This window comes from Strongylocentrotus purpuratus, unplaced genomic scaffold, assembly GCF_000002235.5.
Source record: "Strongylocentrotus purpuratus isolate Spur 01 unplaced genomic scaffold, Spur_5.0 spur5_scaffold_20, whole genome shotgun sequence".
Taxonomy (NCBI): Eukaryota; Metazoa; Echinodermata; class Echinoidea; order Camarodonta; family Strongylocentrotidae; genus Strongylocentrotus; species Strongylocentrotus purpuratus.
Window position 1 is genome coordinate 46,082,045 of NW_022145606.1, and position 27,401 is coordinate 46,109,445.

At 38.1% G+C, this 27,401-nt stretch overlaps 1 protein-coding gene and 1 long non-coding RNA gene across 3 annotated transcripts in view; both read right to left on the reverse strand.

Annotated features, from left to right (window-relative positions):
- LOC575604 (secreted frizzled-related protein 5) overlaps window positions 1-6,041 on the reverse strand; it is a 35,248-nt gene extending 29,207 nt beyond the window's left edge. The window contains exon 1 of one of the 2 annotated variants that reach the window (XM_775994.5): window positions 5,255-6,041. In XM_775994.5, coding sequence (XP_781087.2) covers window positions 5,255-5,804 — 550 coding nt within the window. In that variant the 5' untranslated portion in view covers window positions 5,805-6,041. Of the gene's footprint in view, window positions 1-5,239 lie in introns of both variants that reach the window. The other variant, XM_011667133.2, reaches the window with a different exon arrangement.
- A 12,226-nt stretch (window positions 6,042-18,267) lies between these two features.
- Window positions 18,268-26,680, reverse strand: LOC115927133. The gene is made up of 4 exons (XR_004065438.1): window positions 26,562-26,680; window positions 20,301-20,403; window positions 19,694-19,808; window positions 18,268-18,480 (listed from the first exon to the last, which is right to left on the reverse strand). It is a non-coding gene; the product is annotated as an uncharacterized LOC115927133 (long non-coding RNA).
- Window positions 26,681-27,401: the final 721 nt, after the last annotated feature.

A 27,401-nucleotide genomic window follows, 5' to 3' on the forward strand; every position in this document is an offset into this window, starting at 1 on the left:
ATCATGTTCACCTCTCCCCAGAACTCAACCTTCTCTTTAAAGCCTATCTACACTCGTTTGGCCAGGAGGGATTAGACCTCCCTGCATGGCCACTGGCAGGTGGTTATATCACCATGGGGCGTCAACGGGTACCGCTTCGGCATTTTTGGCTGTACTGCATTAGTCCCGCATTAAATTGGCACACTTCGTTCACAAACAGACTTTGGAAATCGAGGGCACAAGGGTTTGCGATCGTAGACTACTCAGCTGTCCATCTAGTCCGCCACTCAACTGGTCAACTCTTGTTCATTGCGTCCAAAAGAGCCCTGAGTGGTTTGACTATTTGCCAACAGACTCTTCCCCCCGAACTCTCGGCGCGGCGGATGACATCAGAGGCTCACCGAGTTGTCTGGTCGCTTCTGACAGGATGACTTTATGTTGGGAATTGTCTGAACATGATTTTAACTCTCAAGGATTTCATTGGTCTGATTCGTCAGGATGAACAAAATGCATGTTGCCAATGATACATTCATGTGCATCTGTTTCGACACGTTTCCCCTGAGCCGGCGAGAGAACCGTAATCATGACGGCTCGCGCGCTAGACCCTCAATTAGTAACATCGGAACAATACAAAGATCTGAAAATAAGGCTAGACATTATATGACAGAGAAGTTCTGCGGGAAAAATAATTGAATGATTTCAAAGAGAGACATGTCTTCCTGCTTCCACTCCAACAAGAGGCGAAGCATAAATACTGTCACACTCTCCTAGTCTCAGACCATCAGACCGAGGACGTCGCCAAAAAATTATGACAGGGCCTACTAGGGGACAACCCCTCCGCACACACACAACACACACCCACACCACCACCAACAACATATATTATATACAGTAGGCTTACGGTTGCACCATGTGAGAGAGTGGGGATTGGGGAGTCCTGAAAAGGACTGGCGGTAATCTTTCTTTCTTGAGGGTGTGTGTGTGTGTGTGTGTGTGTAGTCCTGTATAATTGTACATCACCATGCAAGCCGATACTGTTAAGCAGCATCTAAAAAGATCAAATTTTGCAAAATATGTTCTCTCCTGACGAAATAAAATAAACATACATCTATGCACTGATCTAATTCATGTAATTTATCTTCGATTTAGGAGACCACTCCCAACCTAACTTTTATTATTATTTTGTCTACCAAAGGATGCAGCATCAGCATCAGTGCTGTTCTCCCGAGGACCTTTTTTACACGAGGGGTGAAAGGGAGGTGGCAAAATAATGTGGATTATTGTCTTGCCAATGGACGTTAGTGCCGAGCTGGGATTCGAACCCTCAACCCTTGGATGAAGAGTCAAGTGACCATGGACCTTCTACTGCTCTGGCTATTCTCTTGTCCCCAAATGTGGGCACTAATTTCATTTAGTTTTGAACGAAAGGGTGTCGAATATTCGAAACCGCTCGGGAGTCAACGCAACACGGCTGTGATGTAGTAAAATTGTAAAAAAAAGAAAAAAAAGAAGTAATGACATCTTTCAATCATTATTCTGTAGAAAACAGGTTTCGCTTACTCATACTTCGCGTGAAGCACATGGAAATAACGCCCCATGTGTACTGTTTAATTCACAATCGAAAGATGACATATCCATGATCAAACCAAACACAGGAGAAACGTTCAAGTGTGTAAAAACATTGTACATCATGTAGTATAAATGATGTTTAGATCCATTTCTAAATATCATAATTTAAAGCCTATCTGCACTAGTTTGGTCAGGAGGGATTAGACTGAAACAATTGTTATTGCGCTTAAAAATCCATGAACAATATATAGTGTTTAGTTAAATTAAGTGCGTCGATCTAATGAGGTAACAAGTGTGTATTCTTCCTACACGTAACGCACAAATCACTTGATTTCCTAATATAGACCAAACAAATCAAAGCACTATCTTATAATATTCTCAAGGTCAAACAATGCATCCGTCAACTCAATTAAGTCGTAGCCTAAGAAGCTATGTTGGGTACATAGCAGGTGTACGGTATAAATATTGAATCAATCCCTTATATCCCCTCACAAAGAGGCCGTGGAGACTAAAATAAAAGGTACGCCGGTCACGTGATCTAGTGTGACGCATCACCTGATCTAGTGTGAACACACCACCTGATGACGCGAACACAAATAAACCTTGAATATAATTATGAAATGATGTATCAACACCACGCAACTCGCATCCATCACTATGATCGCACGAAGTTCAGGTCCCAAGGACCCAAAGGTGAATTAATGTATGCCAAAGCAGGCATTGAGTTCTAGTTAAGGTGAAAATTTAATAATTAGTGAGCTTACTCATTCTTTGTATATTTTGTTTCCTTCAGTTTTGAAGAATATCACAGAATCCTAATGTGTCTCGAGTCTCAGAGGGACGTACGCTGCCCTACTGTTCTCAATATTTATGACAAGGCCTTAACATTTGGAATGAATGTTTTGTGTGTCTGTGATGTCCTTTTTCCAATGACCCATGTATGGTGTGTGCATTGCATGCGATCTTGATCAACATTGAGTCAATTACTTTTAATTTCTATCATTCCAAAATACCACAGTATACATCAATCGTGAGCTACTATCAATTAACCTTTCCCAACTGCTCAAGGCAGTCCGAGTCTTTCACAATCTTATTGCATGACCAGCGCCCTGTTTCATAATCATTGCTAAATTTGCATGACAAATTTGCTCTCAGCCAATCATATGCCACAATTTCATTTTTTGTTAAAACTTGTTATTGTTTAGAAAAATTATGAAACAGGGCCGAGAAATAAACTTAATCTTTCTCGAGGCTGCCCGTGCGTAGCCCTAATAGAAACTTTTTGGAATGAATTACTCTTTAATCATCATTAAAAGCTCTCCGAATCATGAAATAAACGAGGAGAAAGATCATTATTCAATCAAAAGGCAGACGGTGCAAGGCATCAAATATAACAATTTTGAATATCCCTGAGTCCCCAATCACGATTTGTCCTACTTTTCTGAATTTATCACATTACCTTACAAAGCGTGACAGAAATTATAAGAGACCTACTTAAAAAGAAAATAAATTGCTTACAACAGACACAAGAAAACCTAGATCTATGCGTTCACCTTGTCACTAATTTAAAGACGTCGTATATCAAAACTCGACCTATTTTGTGTACAGCTTTTAATCAATAATGTATTTACTTGTCGTTTTTGACAGAGAAGCCTTTTTAGTTAGAAAAACATCTCGCCCCAAGGACCCGGTACAATCATAATGAGAATACATCAATCTCGAATAATTCATTATACCTTTGAGAAAGGGTCTCTCTCAATGCAAGCGCTTTAACATAAATCAAGGTGGGGGGATAAACTACATGTAGCCATACAAATCAAGTTTTCATATATGGTTTCGGGCGGGCAGCAAATCATCGCCCAGTGTTCGTACAGATTGTTCTGAATACTTTAGTGTCTGGTTTTCCAATTTTTCTTGGCACTATGCAGAGAAGAAGAATATGTGATGATTGACTAAATATACCAGTGGCGTAGCCTAGATGAAGCCATGAAGGGGCATTGGTGTAATGGGGGTGGCGCCGGTTTTGTAGAAGGTGTTTAATACAAGAGAAATGGGCATCGAGTAAGCGGCGGGTTCGAAACATCATCTTCAACAGCCCCCTCGCACCCCCCCCCCCCCTCCCCTTTTCCCCCTCTCTCTCTCTCTCTCTCTCTCCATTTATATATGTAATGTATTTGTACAATATTGAAATTAAAAGGGCCCCAAGGATAAAAACAATATGAATGAAGTGAACTATATGCAATCGGTACAAAGATGATAGCAGAAGGAGTAGTAATACCTGGTTTAGGTGCTATATTCAATTATACATCCACATTTTAGTACATTCTCTCTCTCTCTCTCTCTCTCTCTCTCTCTTGACTCCTCTGTTCCAGTAATCGTCATTCGATGGGGCATGTGCCCCTACCCCACCCCTAAACTACGCCACCGATTACTCGTACAGGTAATCACGTCTGATCCTCATTCACGGACCGATACTCATTTTTCACCTGTCGTCATCTTGAATGGAGATGATCTTTTGGGGGTAACAAAAGAGGCGGGAAGGATATTGTGCGTGGAGGTCAAAAGCGAATAACATAAAGGAGAAGAGATTGAAAACATCACGTTTGAAATGAATACAGCATGATCTTCCTCTCTGTCTTTTTACCCCCCCCCCCCCTCCCGCTCTCTATCTCTATATAATTATCTGTTTCCTTAACTCCCTCCATCCTTGGTCTTCTCTCTGCTTTTCCATCTCCCATAAACATTTACTCTCTTTTTAATTCGATCTCACCCTCCTCCTCTCCTCTCCCCTCCTCTCTCTCTCTCTTTCTATACCTATCTTTCTCCTTCATATCCTCTTTTGAGATCTGAAATTAATCTGCTATTCGACATTTATAGACAACACATCGCTACTCGCTCAGCGTACCACCTGTTTCTCTTTCCTGTCTATACAATATACTTTCTAGTATAATTTATATAAAATACCATAATACCAGGAGATAATAAAACTTGACCGAGTTTTAAATGCCATCCACAGGAAGCATATCTTATTACCTCAAGCGGAATCCTTGTTGAGACATTATTTTACATTTGCTGCTCTCCACTGAGGTGTAGAAAGAAAGTACCTGGAAAGTTTTATTCCTCAAAATGCAGTGTGCGTTTGAAAAAGCTGACTGAACAGCTGAAATAGTTGGTGGTATTTTTTTAAAAGCCTTTTGCATGATTTGAAAACAAATAGACCCTTCATATCATATTGATATGATGCTATGCAAGAACATAATACTTGTCTAAATTTGGTAAAAGTTACTGCTCTAAACTTTTGCCTGAATCATCACCATCAAGAGTAGATCTATACTGCTATTATAGTCTTGTTGGCCTTCTCTTGTATAAGCAGGGACTATCAAGTCCCTGGTATAAGTAAGCAAAGGGAGAAAAGACGGGGGATACAGGAGAGAATGGTAGTGGAAACTTGGAGAAAAGGATAGACAAAGTGTGAAATGGAGAGAACGATAGAACATGAGGAGAGAAGGGAGTGTTTTCTGGAACATCACTACTAATACAATGGAACAAAATTATTAGTATTACTGTGCAATCGGGAGATGTGTGGGCATCTTCCGACTCAGGTGCGATCTAGGGGCCTAGTGGCGGGCTACGCCCCTAGGGTGCAAACAAATTGAGGTTAATTAATTATAAAATGGGTTTTGAATTTTACCAGTGTGTGCCGTACCTGCTGACATTTCGAAAGGCTGCGCCTCCACTGTCCCGTTCTGATTCCTCATGTTGAGCCTGATGCAGAGATCGTTGTCCTCTGGGAACTTATCACACTGAAGCATAGCTGGCCAGGGGAAACAGTTCGACTCCATCAGTGGCCCACACCCGGCTTGCACCTCCTCGCAAAGCGACCGGCACGGGTAAATGGGGCGGTCCACCTCCAAGCAGACCGGAGCGAAAAGCGTGCACAGGAAGAGCTGTGTGCCTTCGTGGCATCGTTGAAGAAGAAGAGGGACCCAACTTTTAGCTTGGTTTCTAACCTCATCTAGGGAATCGTGCTCCAGAAGATTCGGCATTCGCATACGAGTGTATCCGATGTTCTGACACAGGCTGAGGTCCTCGGGGATGTCTACGCAGTCTGTCTCCTTGGGACGGCCGCTGAGGTCTAGCGGGTACGTACGGGAGTTCACCCCGAGCATTGCCATGTCTGTCTCCGTCTCCTGCCCCCAAACTCCCGGCGACGATGCAGCGAAAGCTAGCAACACCACCAACACTCGCTCAATCATGATGACGACGAGATGTGTCTCAAACTAAATCAAATTAAAGCACAGTAATTGATTCCTCACCAAATTTCAGGCATGGAAACTGCAGTTCCACCACGAAACTCAACTCTTGGAGCACTGTGTTTCAAAACACGGAAACGTTCAAAGTCTGCAACTTTCCAGCGGTGACGAATCCGTGATGGTGTTCACCTGTTCCGCAGTCAAATCACAGTGGCGCACAAAATGAGTGATCGAGCAAGGTGATCGCGACAAGGCTGTCGTCTGCACGGAGAGACACAGCATTCAATACGCGCGCACAATAGAACCTCCGCCTCAATTGACATTCGCATTGTACGGTCGCAGTCAGGAATCGCCCTGCCTATTATTCCTGTAACAATACTCGTAAATTGTGTACATAGTTCCCCCTACTACGTGAGATTGATTGACAGTTTAGTCCCCTATTCATGCAAAGGAAAGATAGTTTTCCCTTTAAACAAAATCCACAAAAGAAAGGCACTATTACGGTTGTCAATCAGCCAAGTTGACAATTACAAGTAGGTCTTCAACTGAAAACCAAAGACGAGACAAGATGTCAGTCTATTTCATCCTTTGCAGGAAAAGAGAAGGATGCTGTCGTACTTTTGCAGAATTTCTCAACATGTGAAAAGCAGTGAGGAAAAGAGGAAGATATTAATTGTGGTATACGATCTGAGTTTGTTTGTTTCCAGGAAAATGTTTTAGGCTACACTGGTCAATCAAAATATATTTCTTTCATGAAACAAGAAATAAATTCCAGACGTTATACACCTTTTTTTAATGTTTAATATGAAATTAAACAATGAAAAGCACTGTACACTGGTAGGCGTGGGGCTATGGGGCATCGTAAATCTGATCTAAATCTTTACTATTTGTTTCTTTATTTAACTCGATTTCTCAATTTTCAACATATTAAGAAGTAAGATTCAAACTTAGAACATTGGCTTATATATTATGAACAAACGTCTAAAATATGTATATCATATCATATCATAATATAAATCAATTAAATAATCATACCTTTCAGAAAATCACTTGCTGGAGACCCGCCATCTTGAGCTGAAGCTTAAACCTGATGGCGACCTCATTTCATAGTTTGCCTGTCAATTTACAAATATTAGACTATAATGATTAAAGCATTTTAAAGGCGAATGTTTTAATATGACAATGATAATGCTACCGTTGTTTTCGTTCACATCCAGAAATTAAATGAGTAAATTAGAACACGAATGAGAAAGCTTCTCTTTGAAAGCGATATGTATCTTCTAAATCTTTTCATTTAATTTGTATTGAACATAATCTACATGCTCTATAGCTCCATCAATAGACTGTTCTTATTTGTACGAGTGAATCTACAATTTACAAGCTAAGCTTTTTACTAGATTTCCCTATATTTCACGTATATAATATCTGTCTAATAAAAGTTTAAATCCCACGCAATAATTGTAATAATATCTCCGTGTGTTATTGCGACTGTATTATTACTTCATGGCCTGATATCATTTTACACCTATTGAAAGAACAATTGTTTTAATTCTTCATTTTAATGCTTATGATATTATAATGAATGTGAATGTGAAATATGAAGGAAAAAAATCAATGAAACTGATATGACGGGGACAATAGCCCCAACCTCGTCTTTCCTATCATTAATGTCCCTGAGGAAAAATAGGCCATTTTCTTGATGTACCTAGCAACAAATACTGTGTGCAATTCGCATTCTGACTATTGAGAGACAACTATTTGTAACGGGTTAATGAAGTCATTTGTATTGAGGCCCTTCACAAAGACGTTTGCATTACATTTGGTTACATTACGAAAATGGCCTATTTGCGTAGAAGGGTAAGGAAAAAGTTGGTTGCTTACTGACAAGCATTTATGATTTCTAAGCAATCAGGTAATATAACCATCACTAATAATTAAAGTTTAGAAAAAGAAAACATGGATATTGATATATCCATAAAACGCAGGCCTAAGCTTTTATTACACAATCACAGTGAATGGGGTTTGATGGCTCAGTGATAGAGCAGTGGTCTCGTGACCGGTGGCCGCCGGGTTCGAAACCAAGTCGATGCGCTAGTGCCCTGAGGCATTAATCCCTCGGATTTGATTCTTATTTCCTTCGATCTTTTACCAAGTTGCTCAATTCAATTCCTTTTATTATGGTTCTTAATGTTTACATTAATCTTTCCATCAATCGTACTACTGATATGTCTTGTGTCATAATATCATTGAAAGCACCTGTTACAAGGCCCCTCAATTCTAATTTTTTTTTTGTATTCCTTTTATCCTTCTACATTTTGTGTTCCTGTCCTATTACTTGTTCCATACTCTAACCTTCCATTCTTTCTTCCCTCTCCCTTTTCTGTCTGTCTGTCTGTCTCTGTCTCTCTGTCTCTCTTTTCCTTGAATTATAATCTCCCATATTCCCTCTCTTCATCATGTTCATCATCCCCTCTCACCCTCTCTCTCTCTCTCTCTCTCTCTCTCTCTCTCTCTCTCTCTCTCTCTCTCGCTCTCTCTCTCTCTCTCTTTCATCTTTCATCTTACATCTTTCATTTTTCATCTCTCATCCCAAGCCTGTCAAACACAATCAGTCTCCCCGTATAAAGTAAACACGGGCCAAGACAAACTCTCCTCTTTCTAATTCTTATACAAACTCTGACATCGCCATTTCTCAAACAATCTTGTCTTCAATTTCTGTCAAAGGAATACAACGAATGCCAACAAACGAGAAATTTATTGGATATGATTGGAAACAACGGCAAACAAACCGGTTTGAGTCAATGCAACGCGCCAGTTACGACTTGGCAACAGGTGAAATTTCTCCAGGGTGCACGCGCGCACTTTGACTAGTCTTTGCTTTTCAGACCGCTCTTGTCTGCTGAACCATAATTCTGACAGCATTTCAAACAGCTTGCTCAGATCATTTAGGTTCATGCTCAGATCATGGACCTAATACTCCATGCTCAGATCATGGACCTAGCTCAGATATAGGGAATGATAATGGTAAATCGCTGCAAAATAGCCGCCGCGTTTATGTTACGTTCATGTTTATGTTTAAGGTAAAGACCAGTATTGGAAACGCCCCAATTTCAAAAAAATGAAATGGAAGCTCTCATTACCAATCATGTAAAAGAATATGTTTTGACTAATACATGATGACAAAAAATTTGCCGGGAAACCGCCTACTAATTCATATATTTGGTAAATTTGTTTCTCTCATGGTCTGTGAGAGATATAGGGTAGTCCCATATACATCTTTCTGTGTATAGTGCTTGTAACTTTACGAAGAATGGACCAAATTTCTTATCATTTTGATGATTCCAGAACCTTGCAGATGCTAGATGCTAGATGATCAACCTTTTCTGATCGATTCCACAACGCTTCTTTCACAATGCAATCGCATGACCATAACTGGTCTTTACCTTTAAGCTAGTTAGCTTTTTTACATAATGACCCACAAACATCCACGGATCTTTTACACATGGAGACGTCCCACTTTGTGCATTTTAGAATAATCACTGCTAAAGTGCTATTGAGGTGCTACATGAATACCTTTGTTTACCCTCTTAACTGTGAAGACTACTTCAACCGATGTTCCGTAGAATCATGTACCATCGGTGCAGTAATGAATAATGAGTACATACCATTCATAAACACGTATCTAATATTTTTCTCGATGGGTTTAACAATAATATTTTGGTACAAATTCTTTAAAAGTTCCAGGCGCAGACTGTATCTACGAAATTAAGACGATTAATGATTATAGTACCCAAGGTATGATCGCAAAATTATCTGGGCTCCAACCCAGGACAAACTCGTCAAAATCGTTTATCTTCTTTAAGTGTGGGAAACAAATTCATCTAAAAAACAACAATCTAAAAATAATGTGGCTGTAAATAGAGCTGAAAAATGTAAAAAAAAAAAAATTCTCGCGAAAGTTTCTCCTTTCTTTCTTGTTTCTTTCTATTTTTTGTATTCGCCGCGGGGGCCGGGGCGAAACGTCATCGCGGTGTAATGGAGAAATTGTGTTCCAAAGTCCGCTAATTTGTCTCTTGAGAATCCCTCAGAAATGTCGGGGAATGCCTACCCTCCGGCGAGTAGTTGACAGGGCCTGACAGACTGGAGACTGGACTGTTCCACTTCTGACGCACTGCATAGGGGGGTCAGGTTGGATGAGGGGTTTGGTGGAGTGCATATAATATAATGGGAAGGGGTGAAAAGTAATGTTACCAGGCGCGGTCTTTAAAGGGAGGGTGGGCGGGGCCCATTCTTAACTTAGGCCTAAAAAAAATATGTTGTATTGACTTTTAGGTGCCAAAACATCGGTCGGTCGATCGGTCGGTCAGAAATCTTTTTTTCTTGGTCCCTCTTTGCACTGATATGTCTCAGTTTTTAATGCTTTAATACATATTTTTTTATGCATTAAACTTCTTTTTTTATACGTTAATAAAAAAATTAAAAAAACTTTTTTAAAAAGACGACCGTACATAATACATTTCAAGATTTTTGGGTTGGTCGCAAGGGCAATACAACATCTTTTGTGAGGCCTAATTTCAAGCTCCCACGCCCTAATAATGAAAGTTGATTTGTTTTATATCATAATAATCGTCTTTGCCATCATACTGATAGTGTCACAAAATTATTTATTAACATCAGTAAACGAGGTTAATAAACAACTGGTGAAGTTGCCATAGTCATAGAATATTGAAAAATAGATTTTAAGCATCGAGATTAAATTTATTTTTGTAATACAAATCATTAAAACGGTTCCACTAGGCGAAGAAAGTTTATTTTACACCATATTACAATCCACTAAGACGGGTATACGTACAATTTTTTTTCTCAAAGTTTGACCACTTTTCATATTTTGTTTAATTCCCTATTTTAATCGTAAATAATTCTTATACAAAATTGAGTATTCCACTACCAATATTATTTTTTTTTCTCTCACCCTCGAGCGAGATTTTTATTTACATATTTCAATACATATTTACATTAATTACTTTATGAATAACCACGAATTATAACCTTGTAATTATATAGTTGTAGGCCTATATAGCAACCAGTCTCTTTTTTAATTGTAATATTATACACATTTATAGGATTTGGAAACCCATCGTGTGTTTTTCTATAACTTTATATAGGCTTTAGATAACGAGAGTCAGACTCTACTGGCACATGTGCTTTTTTTTTTCTCTATTTTACCATCGATCACAAACTCATTGTAAATAGTCATGTACTGTTTTACTCTTGACACTAAATTTACTTATAACTATTTTTTAATATTTTTATAATGTACATGTATATCGCTGTAGAACATGTATTTTTACGATTCATGTCATGTATTTATGTTATATTGACATTGTCATTGTACATTTATATATTTTTTGTTTCAGTGCTTTCAATTGGTGGTGAATAAATGAGTTCAGTTCAATTCAATTAATAAGTGCTATTATCATTCTATGATTCGCGGCGTTCTGTTTGACGAACAGGTCTGATGTGTAAGACTATTTATACTTTGAAAGTGGACTATTCCATTTCTTCCTAGCCGTGAAGAGAGAGGGGTGATGACATGTACACAGACGTGGTGGAATGCAACAAATGATTTCTCGGTCGACCGAGGTCGGCATAGTATAATATACTCAACCCTTTCCCCCCCCCCCTTTTTTTTTTAGAGGGGGGAAGGGGGTATTATTTCATATTATTATTGAGTTTGATTATCTCTGCATGCTGAGTCTCATGTATGCTTTCATTTGTAATGACGCGAAGACAACCCCACATAGGCCTACACGCCCCAAAGCACACATCCTCCAAACATTCACTCTCACGCGCAGACACACCGCTTTCTGTCATACAATTTTTAAATTTTCTCATTGAATGCTGTAGATTGCGATTGGGATCCGGTTCTTATTTTTTCAGTCCATCCCCCTTAATTCTTTCCCTCCTCCCCTTCCCCCCTCTCTCTCTCTCTCTCTCTCTCTCTCTCTCTCTCTCTCTCCCTCCCTCTCTCTCTCTCTCTCGTTCCTAATTTTCCTTCATTTTTACGTCAGTATTTGCTTGGTGACTTTCTGTCACTTCTGTAATGGATGCTTGCTTTGGGTCTTTATTTTGAGACTACACGCGTTCGCAAAAGGGCAGAAAGTCGTGATCCCTTCGCAAGCGTGAATCGGGATTGTCAGTAAAAATATGAGTTTTCATAGGACACCGAGAAAAAAATATGTTTTATTGCTTGTCTGAGTCTGTGTAACAGCTAGAGGGAGAAGGGCATACAACTTTATGACATTTTGAAAGAAACAGAATACGGTGTCTGTCAAGTCTGTGTCGCAAGGAAAAGGATGGCGAGAGAGGAGAGTGGAAGGGAAGGGCGATAAAATCTAAACTTATAGAAGGGTGGTTTCGGTCTGGATGTAGGTCCATGCTATGGCGGTTTTTCTACCGCCCCCCCCCCCCTTCCCTACCTCACCTACTTGCCCCACTGCGAATACTTTGTGTATGTTTGTTTAATTTCACTGAATAATATTTGCGCCAATTCTGATTCTTTGTTTCCATCCACCAGTACTTCAATCTTTTATATATCACTCCCATTCTCTCTCACTGCCCCCTCCTCCGCCTCCCCCCTCTCTCTCTCCCTCTCTCCCTCTCTCTCTGTCTATCTATCCCCTCTCTCTCAGCCTATCTCTCTCTCTTTCCGTTCCATCCGCCCAACTTCAAATAATTCGTATAATTTAGGTTAATTTCACTAAATAATATTTCCCCCTTCTCTCGCTCCGGTTTCCCGTCCATCAGCACTTAAATCTGGGCCCCCATTTCACAAAACATGTCATCAGTGACAAAGCACAGTTTTTGTTATAAGCTAGTGAAATCCCTGCCTCTGATTGGTTATCAGCAGAATTGTCACTGATTTGTGTCATTTTTCGTTGAAAAGGGGCTTTGTGAAACGGGTTCCTGTACTCGACTTCATTTTATAAATAATTGCCACATTTCCAAGAGCCTGTTTTCATAGGCTAGGACTAGTATAGGAGCAAGATTTAAAAAAAAATGATACAATGTCATAACCTATGTTTGAGGAAATGTCACAGTCTATAAATTTATGTCTGTGAAATTATGTCACGGTGTATCAATACCGGTACGTGCAGGTCGCCACTTGGTTTGTAGGCACAAACAACAGTTCAAAAGGTTCGACGGGACAGACTTACCCACGAGACCGAAAAAAGAAACAAAATGTCGGTTGTCGTGAACCCTCCAATTATTGTCAAAAGGCCGCGACATCTATCTCTAAAAGGCCTATTTATCTATCTACAATGCATTTGTCTATCTATCTATATCTATGTCAACAATGTACCAGCTAAACTATCTATCTACCCTTATATAACTTGTGTTACTGTAATATGCTTTGTATTGGATATCATATAGGGTTATGTTTCAATTTATACCTGTGTATTATGCATATGTAACCTTGCTTTTAGGTTTTAAAATATATAGTTTTCTTTGAATCGAATTTTATTATTCCAAAATTATGTCTTGAAGTATGTTAAATTTTAACGTATGTGTATTTTAATCTTTTTTTGGAATCACTTGATGGTCGTATGCCCCCAATTATACAATTTTCACACAACTGCGCCTGGAGTGTCATTTTTGACAGACATGGCGCATTATAAATGTTCACTATTATTATTATTATCATCTATCCTAAGCTATCTATCTGAGTGTTTCTTTCCATATACTGTCTCCCCAATCTCTCTCTCTCGCTTCCTTCTCTCTCTCTCTCTCTCTCTCCCTCTCTCTTCCCCTTCCTTTCCTTTCTCCCTTCCCCTCCTCTCTCCTCCTGTCCCCCTCTCTCACACACTGACACAAAACAAAATTGGGTTAGCATCACCAACCCCTTTAGATTAACCTGCCCCTCCTCTCTCATCCTGCCCCCTCTCTCACACATCACCGGCCTGCCACTCAGACCCATCAGTCTCTCACCCCTTTTGTTCTACCAGGTACTACCAAACAACATGGGTGCAACATGGGCACCCTATATCCCCGCGGGGAGGGCTCATAGGGGTGCACCTTAATTGGTTTGGGTTCAATTAAGGGGGTGCACTAATGAGGATGACGGATAAAGATGGGATTAGGATGTCAAAGGAGGATGTATTTTTATTATTGTTGTTTCTTATTGTTGTTGTTGGGGTGCGCGCTCGGCTTTGAGCATGGACTAAGAGAGAGAGAGAGAGAGGGGGGAGAAAAGAAGAAGAAGAAGAAGAAGAAGAAGAGAGAGAGAGAGAGCAAGAAAGAGAGAGAGAGAGAGATTTCCATGGTCTATAAAAAGAAGACTTACATTTACAGTTATCTTTGCTTTCTCTTTAAGTAGATTATCTTATTCTTCTTCTTCTATTTTTGTTCTTTCTTGATCGCTTCATTATATTTCACTCTCTATATTTAATGCTATGAACATGTAATCCCTTTCATATCTCCTGTTCATGTTCTGCGTATTTGCATTTGTTATCTCTCTCCTCTCTCCCTCTGTTTATCATCTCCCCCCTCTCTCTCTCTCTCTCTCTCTCTTTCTTTTTCTTCCCTTCTCTAAAATAGTTCACTTCTCTTCTTTTTGTTTGTCTGTTCTCTTCTTTTCATCACTTTATCTCCACCAAACTGTCGATTTTGATGCAAATTATTCTTTGGATATAGACCTTAATGCATTCCTTTCCTCTGCTCTTTCTTTGTTTCTCTCTCTCTCCCTCTCTCTCTCTCTCTCTCTCTCTCGTTCTCTCTCTCTCTCTCTATCTATCTCTTCACCATAAGTATCGTTTAGTCAGGAATTTCTCCACGATCCATGTAAACTCAAATTTTATGTTCAATAACTGAATGCGATTATGTAGCACAAACAGGTCTTATAATTCAATACCAATAGGTCATTTATTTTTAACAGTACTGTATACTTCATAAATGTGTGCAACTTTTCCCCTGTGAATATAAACGATGATAATAATAACTTGAAACATATCAATAATAATAATAATAACGATAAGTATATTCTTATGATTATAGAGCATGATACCAAACTAGGTTTCTATAAACGCGCTATACATACACAGTAAAAACGCTGTTTAAAAAAGTGATGTTCACTTACAGTTGTACACTATCTTAAACAACAGTTGAACAAATTGTAAACAATGTTGCTCGAAACGAAAGTAATTTTGTTAAACATTCGTTGTTTAAAATTTAATGACTGCTATATTTACTATACGAGAGCTTTTAGACAGTGTTGTTTACATATGACGTCAAGTGTCTCGTGCCAGTAAAGTGCGCGCTGGCTAAAAGCTTTATTTCACATTGTTATGTTTAGAAACAGGTTCCTTGAAACTAACATGCAATTGAAATTAACATGCCACTTAGAAATGCAGTGCAGCTGTTCAGGCACAGCTCATTGTTATTCATATTAGATGCATACACACAATGCAAGTATATGCAAGGGTCTTCTGTTGACTACACAGATTGATACATATGTAAAAGCACATGGACACTGAGTCTGGATTAAACTACCAAAGCAACCACACGTGTTTCTGCTGGCTCCATTTTGTTTGTCTCTATACTTACATTTATTTATCTTAATAGTTTTTACTTTCCAACCCACAACACAACACACATCATGGCCGACCAAGCTACCGACGCGCTTCTAAGTGACTGGGGATTCAATGGCTTAATTGAAATCACTTTTCTATTAACCAATTTAAAGTTTTTAACTTATAGCGTAAGTTCACAGTAACAATTTTTCAGTATCTGTACGCAAATGTCAGAATATAGGTAGACTTAAAATCGTCGCGTCATGCAGTGCGGCACTGATCGCGCACTCGGTTATAACGTGTGCTAAATTCCTTGCCAAAGAGATTGCATGCATCCCTATATATGCAGTTTATACGTGCGTGCATGCGCGCTCATGCAAAATGGGCACTGTTTTGGCGCTAATTCATGAATTGCAGAATTACCCTACCGTATTGTTAGTCTTCATATACCTATATAGAGACCCAGAAGTAGCGGTGCACTTATTCAGAGTATCAAACCCAAATTATACCCCATTATAGAATCCTTTTGTTGTAAACAACCCCCTCTGAACAAGAGCTCCTTTTTAAACAACTTTCTTTAAACAACCCAGTTGGTGTAAACAACCCCCACTGAACAACAGCTCCTTTTTAAACAACTTTCTTTAAACAACCCAGTTGGTGTAAACAATCCCCACTGAACAACAGCTCCTTTTTAAACAACTTTCTTTAAACAACCCAGTTGGTGTAAACAACCTCCACTGAACAACAGCTCCTTTTTAAACAACTTTCTTTAAACAACCCAGTTGGTGTAAACAACCCCCACTGAACAACAGCTCCGTTTTAAACAACCGTCTTTAAACAACACCGGTTGTTTAAATTGTGATTTTAAACAAGTTGATCAAAATGTTGATCAACTAAGTGTTTAAACTTTAAACAACTCGAGTTGCTTAACATTTTAAACAACTCTTAGATCAGGTCACCCGTTAATCAAGAGTTGTTTAAACTTTTAAACAACTTGTTCACAAAAAATTTAACTGTGTAGTAAGGTAGAATAATATTTTAAGATATAACATCAATAGCATAATAACTGAGCGCAATCAACGTAGTTTTGTTAAAGATTTCGGAGTAGTACCATATATTTTATAAATGTGGGCTAATTTGTTTTCCTGTGAACATAATATACAAATAATACACATCAGTCAGGGCATCAGTAAGAATTGCCCACACGAGGTACCTTTGGAACAGTCTAGCACACCCGAGGCGATAGCCGAGGGCGTTTGGACTGTTTTGAAGGTTCCAAGTGTGGGTAATTTTACTAATGCCCGAACATGATGATGTGTAATATTTGTTTTATAAGATTATGTTTTATTTGTTTTATGAATTTATTATTTTTCTAACATGATTTTGATAATGACCCGTCATTACCATCGGATAATGACATGTCATTAGCCAAGTTACGCGCGATTACGCGTTAGGCAAAATAAATGCCTGGTCACGTGTACAATTTCAACCAATCATTTTATTAGGATCCACGTCGTCATCTTACAAATGATAATATTAATAACATATATAAGGGTAACAATAGCATAATGAAGCGCAATCCATATACTGTTGTCAGCAATTCGGAATACTGTAGGGAATTTTGCCAGCAGTTAGTAACCGTGTCCTTTGGCAAGATATTAACCTACATTTGCCCCACTCAACCCAGGTGATGTAAATGGGTACATGACAGAAATGAGTTCCTTGAAATGGTAGAGCGCCGTAATGGCAAGCCATTCTAGAGCCGGGGTAATGATCGGGAGCGCCAGGGGCGTCAAGTCTGACAGATATGAGCGCTATCCAAGAACTCACTATTATTTTGTTATTAAAAGAAAAAGAAATGAATGAATTCTGTAGTTTCAACATATTTAGATAAATAATAACTTGTTCCTTCTAAAGCGAGCAGCTCCCGCCAATACTGTTGTATATCATTGGTTGTATTAGAAAGACGCTTAGCAACGACATACGAATTGAAAAACAATGTAGATATCGACTATGTTGGCCAAATTCTATTTTCAAAACACTTCTTATGGTGAGGGCGCTATAAGATAGAGATATGTTTAATACAGAACATTTTAAATCATCCAATCATTGAAAATTTGACTATCGGTTTATCATTGAATGATAAATACACTGCTCTAGAAAATATTAAAAAACAAAGTTAGTACTAAGCAGTGTTTTCAACATGTTATGATATGTTTATAGATATTATCATTTATAATATATAAATAAACTTCTCATAATCTCGTATCCTCCCATCTTAGTAAAATGAATAATAGAAAAAGAATACAATCTGTTACGAGCCGCCCACCCCCCCCCCCCCCAACAAAACAAAAGTAACAGAAATAAGTAAAATAATAAATACTGCAGTTGTCAAGTTTACAAGTATATAACCTCTTTTCGCGTCAATCATAACAGTGGTTTAAATAACACTCTTTAAATAACTTGTAAATCAGCATGATAAATAAATTAGTGCTCGGATACATTGCTTTTCCAACTCCCTGCTATAACATTATGTATCTATATAAATTATTGTGCTCTGATTGTATATCTTACATTATGACATATGTTAACAGTGTTTTAACCGCTGACGAATCCATCTTGGCAAAAATCATTATGCTCGAGCTATGAAAATTTATTCTTGTTTCACACGAAAAAAAAGCCATATAATATTATTATTTTTATCTACATCAGGCTGACTATTAGCGAAATAACACGATTTGACTTACCTAATATGGCTTTGTTTACGTGTAATATCCATATCAATAGTTGAAGTTCCCGGATGACTGAGCAATACGAAAACAATATTGATCAGTCATCCGGGTACTGCGCTAAAGATATCAGATACACTGATTTATTGTACCACCTGGAAGCCTTAAATAGATAATAATATTGAATACTGCTTTGTAAGAAATAAGAAATACAATAAAGTAGTTGTCTATAGATGGCGCTATATCTATTTCAGGATCCCGGCGAATATTTCACAGGGCTTTGTGTCTGTTGGGTTCCTGGGTTGGACTGAGTACGAGCACGTCTTCTTATCCCACACGGCCTCGCATTGGTCTTCATCAAAGATCATCGGTAGCCAGTAACTAATGAGAGAGAGAGAGAGAGAGAGAGAGAGAGAGAGAGAGAGAGAGAGGGAAAGAGAGAGAGAGAGAGAGAGAGGGGGGAGGGGGAGGTGATGATTTTTTTTTTTAATTATGTTTTGTTTTTTATAAATAGAAACCTTTTTTTTTTTAAATGAAATGTTACTTATTATATTCCTTTTTACTGTAGGAACCCTCTAACATGCAACAAATCCTGAATTGTGCAACACCCTGGCTCGAACAGCTAATTCTCCCAACCAACTTTTTGTTTTTCCCAACCGTTTGCCATGAAGATAAGAAATAAAACACGCTTTGAATAATCTTTCGATAATTCAATGCAATGACTTACATTCACTTAAAATATAATTGAATTATAATTATATAGATGGGAGAATTTAGGAATCGATCAGATCAGTTTTCCCGAATTTGTATCATTAATAATAATCTTTTTTTCACTCAAACTTTCAGATTATCTTTAATTGTACATCTATCATTGAAGTCACTACCTTAGCACCATTTTCTCTCATCTGAACAATGTTACCAAGTCCCTTTAAGGAAAATAAAAAGTTTTGCCGAAAAATTTCTAATATAGTCATTCACCCTTCCCCATGATTCAGACGATATATTTGTATAATCTATTTTGTTTTTCGTCAGATAAACTATAGTTTATATTAGATAGATTAGACAGATACCGAGATGTGATTGGTCCAGAGCTCGTCAAGTGATATCACTTGTTATATTTTCCTGTCCGATTATATTTTACCAGCTGGTGAAATGAATATATTTTAATCAATGCATGTCGCCCTCTTGAGGACTGTATGTCACCAATGACACACATTACACCATTACCGAGGGTCATTTTTGTTTTCCCGATTTTTTTTCCCCCCAATTTTTTAAATATTTTTTTTAAAAGTTTTTGTTTTGTTTGCTCTTCTTTTTCCTTTTTTGATTGTCCCCGAAAAAAAAAAAAAATGAAAAAAATTTCGGGCAAAAAAAAAAATATGAACCCCCTCTCCACCAACCCCCCCCCCCCGAAAAAAATAAATAAAATAAAGGCTATCTTATATAACAGTTATTGAATGGCAGGGGTATATAACATTCATTGGACTTGAAGGGAAATATAACCACTTGGGAAATATAACTCCCTTCAGCAGTCCAAATAATGTTATATTACACCCCCTGCCAGTCAATAACTGTATAATATTTTTTTACTTACTCTTGACAGCATTTGTACCCGTATCCTTTCCCGAGACACGTACAGTCGTAGCAATTTTTGGTTGACCATGTATCCCAGCGTTCATAGCGTGTGCCTTGGTACTTACACATCTTACCTGCCGGAGAAAATGACACAAAAAGCATGCAGCAAAGAAAAATCACCGAGATGGCGTTTGATTTTTCATTTTGTATCATTCTCTTGATTTCCTCAACGTTTAACCTGCCATTTTATTTTTATTTAAATCTAGTTAATTACTTCTTGGTTCTTTTTCATTTTTCCCGTTAATCCCATTTTACCGGCAAATAGTTTTTCTTCACGTTACGTTTTTTCAATAGTATGAATTAATCGACAAGAAATGAAAGATCTGAATAATGAATATGCATGGTGCGCATCCCTTGGTACTTGGGGGGGGGGGGGGGGGGCATGTTCCGAAATAGACAGACATACAGAGAGAGAGAGAGAAAAAAAAGAGACAGAGACAGATAGAAACAGAGAGAGAGAGAGAGAGAGAGAGAGAATGGGGGGGGGGGGCAGAACCTATGCAGTATGACGTCAGCCTAAGTCTCACCGTGCAGACACTGTTACGCACACCGACTGATATACTCACTGTAGTATCTGCATCCATCTCCACGCCCAGCATCAGACGATGTAAAGAAACCGAGTAGTGTTACCATGACGACAAGCATCAATATATGTAACCTGTCCATGATCTAAAATAAATACAAATAATTAAAATCATTACACATTGTTATATTATATAGCAGAATTGATGATTAATACTGTTTCATCAAAAATATGTTTTCAAAAGTCATCACAACATACACATCAAACTTGTCCTAGTGTCCACCTCTATATGAAGGCTACATGTCTATTAAAGTGGCGCTGTATTTTGTCTAGAAAGACCACTTGTTGTGTTTCCATGCACAGGGCGGTCGCTATATACAGGTTTGACTATATATAAACCATGAAACTATGATAAACAAGAGCTAAAGAGCTCTTTAGCAATAATCATCTTCGGTGGTAAGCGCTTTATAAGTAACGTTTTTATTATTATTATTATTATTATCATGCGGAAGAGAAAAAAATATTGTCAATATTGGTCGCTTTGACGATTGGAACACTAGATGGCGCTATTACAAAAATAAAGAATCCAACACAAACTCTTCTATTCTCAAAAAGCTGTGTATTCAGCTGTTTTCCTTATAGATTTCTTTTAAATCCATTGATGGGTAAGAATTATTACTGTATGTAAGTTACTCAATTCTAATTAAATTATTTTTCGGAAAAATACAACAACAAGTTATTTTGAGGATGGTGATCGATTGGACGACATTCTTTCTCTCCCATATCAAAATAAAGACATGTTAGAGGTTGATTGGTGAAGGGGGGGGGGGGTCTCACTGGCCACACTCGTATGAAACAACTAGAATACTAGATCGTCAAATGACAAATAGATCGATACATAATTTTAATGTGGGATAGAGACATGTGACATTTTTTGGGGGGAAAGAGGGAGACAGATAGAGAGAGAGGGGGGACGGAGAGAGAGAGAGAGAGAGAGAGGGAGATGGGGGAGGGGTGGTTGACAAGAACACTGATGAAAATTAAAACGAGCAAGGCGGCAAGGCGTCGACGGAATGAACATATTTCCAGCCTTGACAGTACACAGTATTTGCCTTTAAGAAAAGATGAGGGGGGGGGGGGGGCTTTATACTCTCGTCTTGATGACGCTTCTGGTGTTTAGGATCATTATTGACGTGTTTACATTATATCAATCATCAAATCTAACCAAAATTAATAACGATGTAATTAGCATCATCTCACACCCAGAACATCACCCTTCTTTTCATGACAATATACTTTCAAAAACATAATTTCTATTTATGCTCATAGCAGAGAGATTAAGACAAATTTATTACCGCTAGAGAATATCATGAGTGAGAGACAACACCACGCCAATCTCCATGATTCTTTCTGCGGTTACTTAATCATAGAATACCCCGCCTCTGTGGCTAGCACTACAGGGTATGTCAACAAAAAGATCACCCCTTGATATAATTGCGATGTGTGTCTGCATGAAAGTATCTCTATATTAAGAATAGTATACCCTGGCAACTATATATCCGGATAGTTATCATTTATGAAAACTGCACTCTAGGATAACTATCATCGGAAAACAAAACCCTCTTCAAAATACCAATGGCTCCCAATTTTGTTAGGAGGAATTCAATACGCACAAATAATTTGTCATTGATTATATATAAGTTGTTTATACCGTGGAGACTGATGTATCAAACTAAGATTTGCCCAAAACAGATTTTTTTTTTTTTTTTTTTAAAGGCCATGATAATAATTATTTCCTATATTAATTGCAAAATGAGTTTCAGTATTTCATACAACAATCTCAATTTTTCATTCTGAATATTCAATAATCACCATAGAACTTTGAATTAATCAGTAAATGATACAAGAAAAGTAAATACAACATGTTAGTTACTATTCAATCATTATGATGCCTTCATCCTCATTTCCCACAAATTGTTTTATCTTTTTTTTCTTTGTACGCCCTGTACACAGGCAACGTCTCAATGGACGCATTTATCACTTTAGCTATTAATATTTCAGCCCCTGCCTACGGTAATTTTTATTTCCATCATAAGGCTTTAAAGTAGAACGAAAATGATTGCATAAACATCACCTTCTTCATTTCAAGATCAGAGAAATACACTCCCTTGATAGGAGGGTGATATTGAGTTGGTCTCTTTGAAATTAATTATTCAAAAATTGGCCGGGACTCAAATTTCGATTATTTCTTGGCCATATATCATCCAGAGGTGGGGAATCCGAACCCTTCTTTCGGTTTCTATCTCTCTTTTCTTTCTTAATGATTATCTATACCCCCTCCTTTTTTTTTCTCTCTCTCTCTCTCTCTCTCTCCCTCTCTCTCTCTCTTTTTATCTCTCTCTTTCTTTCTCTCTCTCCTTCTTTCTCTCTCTCCTTCTTTCTCTCTCTCTCTCTCCCCCTCTCTCTCTATCTCTCTTTCTTTCTCTCTCTCTCTCTTTCTCTCTCTCTCCTCATTTTATTCGGTTTCCCTCGTTCTCTAACTTATCCTGCCCGTTATCTTTGTCCCTTTAACTTTCAGTCAATTCTCCATTCTCTCTCTCTCTCTCTCTCTCTCTCTCTGTATCATTCTCTCCCTCTATATCTATATAGTTATCTCTTTATCTCTCTCTCTCTCTCTCTCTCACACACACTCATTCACTCGCTCTTTAGAACACTGCATCGCTCTCCCCATCTCTTAATCTTTAATTCTCTCATTAATTTCTTTCTCTCATTCTTTTCATTTTGTTTAAATCTGCTCTTTTCTCGTTCCTTTACACCCGCCCCCTCCTTTTTCTTTAATTATCTCTTTAATTTCTTTCTCTCATTCTTTTCATTTTTTTTAAAATCTGCTCTTTTCTTGTTCCTTTTACACCCGCCCCCTCATTTTCTTTAATTATCTCTTTAATTTCTTTCTCTCCTTCTTTTCATTTGTGTGTTAATCTGTTTTTTCTCTTTCCTTCAGATCCGCCCCCTTATTTTCTTTAATTCCCTTAGCTAACTCCTTCCATTAGATCCTCGGATTAATATAGAGATCTGTCAGATAGTGAGGTCGAAGAAATTTGACAAGTGAAATTATAGACCACCCCCTCCACCCCCCCCCCCCCCCCCTTCCCCCGGAACTCAAGATCTACCCTCTCAATAGGACTGTGAGTGTCAATTTATCATTACTTCATGCATGCGTAACCATTCACTCTTTTCGCTTGACTGAAATTACCGCCGATTTCCCCACCTGCTTTCATACGTGCGCGCGATCAATGGCGTATCTATACACGGGCACTCTCTTACTAATCGAGTCGTGAATAGGCAAAACAAAAAGGAAGGAAAAGCAAAGAAAAGAGAGAAAATAGGACAATAACGACGAGAAAGAAGACGCATGGGTTTCTCCCTACACACCGCCTAGCTTATCAGTGCCAATGATACCCTTTTTAAAATTTGTATTTCCCCGAGTATGACAGGTTTGATTTGATTTGATTTGATTTATTGATTTCTATATCATATTTCAAATATACATAGTTTAAACATACATAATGTCGACCAGTGTGATATAATGTACGTTTCAAAGTACAATACATGATACTCGTACTGTATAGAACATAGACAATACCTAGGAGAACATTACTCACTTTTACAATTAACATTATATTCGAGGGACACAGCGTATTAGCATGAAGCTTGAAATGCTTGCAGCCCTCGATTAAACTATCATTAATTAAACTAAACTAAACTAATCTAAACTAAACTAACAGCCTATGAAACATAATGAAGAGCGAGAGTGACTTGCAATAGAGAGAAAGAGGGAAGATTATACCCCTCCCACCCCCCCCCCCCCATGGGTGGACTCACGCTCACGCTACACACACCACTGCTCAAAATCAAACCCGATATAGTAACACCATATGAAATCACACAGATGGAATTTCAATTTAGCTTGGATTTCCTTTAATACTTATTTTTTTAAAACTTTATTCCGGTGTTGACGGTCAGTAATTAATAAATACCGAAATAACCTCGACCTCAAAAATGGTGTAGACACATTTTGTTCACATAATCTATCTTAATTTATTTCTACGAATTACAAAAAGAAATTTGTATGTTTTATAATTATTGTCTAGCCATACCTCATCTTCAATATTTTAATATTATTATGCTTGGAAAAAGTAATAAATTGAACTTGAACAGAACTGGATTATGAAGTTAATGCCTTTTGAAACGATGTCGACTGCAAATGTCCAAGAAATGTATTCTATTTAAGTAATTAGATAGTTCTGATAATAGAATTGTCATTATTTTTACTATTATTCTTATTATTTCTATTATTATTGTTGTTGTTGTTAAGATTAACATAGTCATCAACGTCTACATTACAATACTCATTTCGCGTTTTTACATTCTCATAATGAGGAGATAAAAGATCTTCACATCTTTACCAAAATCTTCACCAATATGGAATTTTTAATAAAATCTATTACAACTAACAACATCAATAGCATTTTGAAATATCAAATTATACTCTGTGAGTGCTCTGTGTCTAATTTGTTATTGAATTGTTGCCAAATTAACGAAATTGGCAGGGTGTCCTATTTGTGCAGTGGAGTGTTTTGTGTTTTTTGTCCTATTGGGACGTAATTATGACGTCACGGATGAACGAACAGAGGTCTTTAATTACATCCTGCCCTTCAGAACCAATTAATACGTCAGAGTATATTACAAACAATGATGATGATTACAGAGATAGAGGTAATTAGTCATTTTGTTGCCATCAGTGTCTCTTTGTTTCTGCGAAAATGGATTCTTTTATTAAAAACAAAAAACGATACCAAAAACGTTACTCTAATTTCTCTAATGGCCTGTCTTTCTCTACTATGCCTCCCCCCTCTACTATACCCATCTATACCCCCCCTTTATGTCTCTCCCTGTCTCTCTTCGTCTCTCTTTCTCTACTATACCCCCTCTACTATACCCATCTATACCCCCCTTTCTGTCTCTCCCTGTCTCTCTTCGTCTCTCTTTCTCTCTCTCTCTTTCTCTCTCTCTCTCTCTTTCTCTCTGTCTCTCGATCTCTATCTCTGTCTCTCTCTCTCTTTTTCTCTCTCTCTTTGTCTCTCTCTGTGTCTCTCCATCTCTATCTCTGTCTCTGTCTCTGTCTCTCTCTCTCTCTGTCTCTCTTTCTCTCTCTCTCTCTGTCTCTCGATCTCTATCTCTGTCTCTCTCTCTCTTTCTCTCCCATTGCAAATCCGATAAAATGAGATAATATTAATTGGTAGATCACGGCTTCATAAATTCATAAACGTCCACTATTATTATTGTTATAATTACACTATGTGGCCATGCATGATTACGTAATCGACCCAGCAATGTGTGATTATCATTGTGATAATATAAATGCAGCGTGAAATGAAAATGCCGCCGGTGATATTTGCCCGCTATCTCAAGGGAATGGCGTGTTATACACTGTAACCGCCGAATTCACCATTGCTTAATTAGCATTCCATTAAAAACAAAATAATCACACCAATTTCGTAGGTTCTTTTGAGACATAGTTTGTTCTTTATTTAAAAAAATAAAATGTAAACTTAAGCAAGAATATTATTTTCCTCGTTATAGGGCATCGTGAGGTTATGATATTTTTGGGGTTTGCTTTTTTTCTCCAAATCCGGGATTGTGAGAAAATGAAAGTGAAAATCCGTTGAATATTAATTTCCTTTGTTTTGGCATAATGGGATTTTGAAGGGGGAATAAGGGTTAGCTTATGCGTTTCGAAACGTTACAATAATAAATATTAGGAATATTTATATACTCTACTATTCCATTACCAGAAACCATTCAAAAGCTATTTGTTAAAGTTAGGCAAGCTGAAAGTATCTTCTTTTGAAAGTGAAATTCCGTTAAATATGAATTTCCTGTGTTTTGGCATAACGGGATTTTGAAGGGGGAATAAGGGTTAGCTTTATATGCGTTACGAAACATTGTAATAATAAATATTAGGAATATTCATATACTCTACATTTCCATTATCAAGAAACTGTTCAAAAGCTATTTGTCAAAGTTACACAAGCTGAATCTTCTTCTTTTTTTCTCTTTTTTTAAAATATTTCCAGGCAAGATGATAACAATACATAGAAAACATCATAACGCATTATAATGATATTTAGAACCGGCCAATGCCTGGGGATCACCAAAACGAATTTAAAAATTCTGTCCAGAGGCTCCCCACATTGGCTATTGCATACATAAAACAAACATAAAGAATTGAAAGATGGCTTACCACTTGAAAGGAATTGTGATGAACCCCCGTCTACCGCTGAAGTAAACTTAGCGAAGGACGGACGAATGATCGCGTCGTCTTCTCCGAAAAAACTGTTCCGCTCTACTCTAAAAACTGAATCCGAGGAGGAAGACCTATCCTGTTAATTGAACTGAACCACTGCTCTTTCACACAACTCGAATCGACAAAAGAAAAAGGTCGAAGTCGTGCAATAGTCTTCAAAAGAATTACGGGTTTATTAGCCAAGTGTCTGAAATTAACCGATCTCCTTCAATTTCTACCGCGCTCTGTCTTCGAACTAGTTCTGGGGTTTGTTAGCTGAGCGTCTAAAATGACCGATATCATCAAGCTATCGATAAGAGTGAGGGGCGGGCGGTTCTATGATTGTGAAGAATAATCAGACGACGCAGTTTAAAGGCCCACTGCACTACTTGTCGCTACTTGCGCCCTCACGTTATTAAACAATGCCTAATCGGTGACCATTGGTCCCCCATGATCCCCTTTTATTAAAATGTCAACTGAGAGCTGAGTTGATGAGATAACCACCTGTCCAGTGACCTCGCGGGGCGATCTAATCTCTCTTGTAAACTAGTACTGATAAGCTTTAAGGCAAATCATTCAGTGGCGGGGGAAGCGGGGTGGGGATGGGGGGGGGGGGGGGGGGGGGGGGGGGGTCGGGGGGGGGGGGGGTCGGTGTTCTTGTTTTGATATTCTCCATGTGCCTCGCCTAAACTCAGATGCGGATCTAGAAAATTATTTGGGGAGGGGGCTGGGTGGGGATTGGGGTACTTACATTCATTTTTCTACTTGTGCCTCGTTTATTTTCATTTATCATCAAGA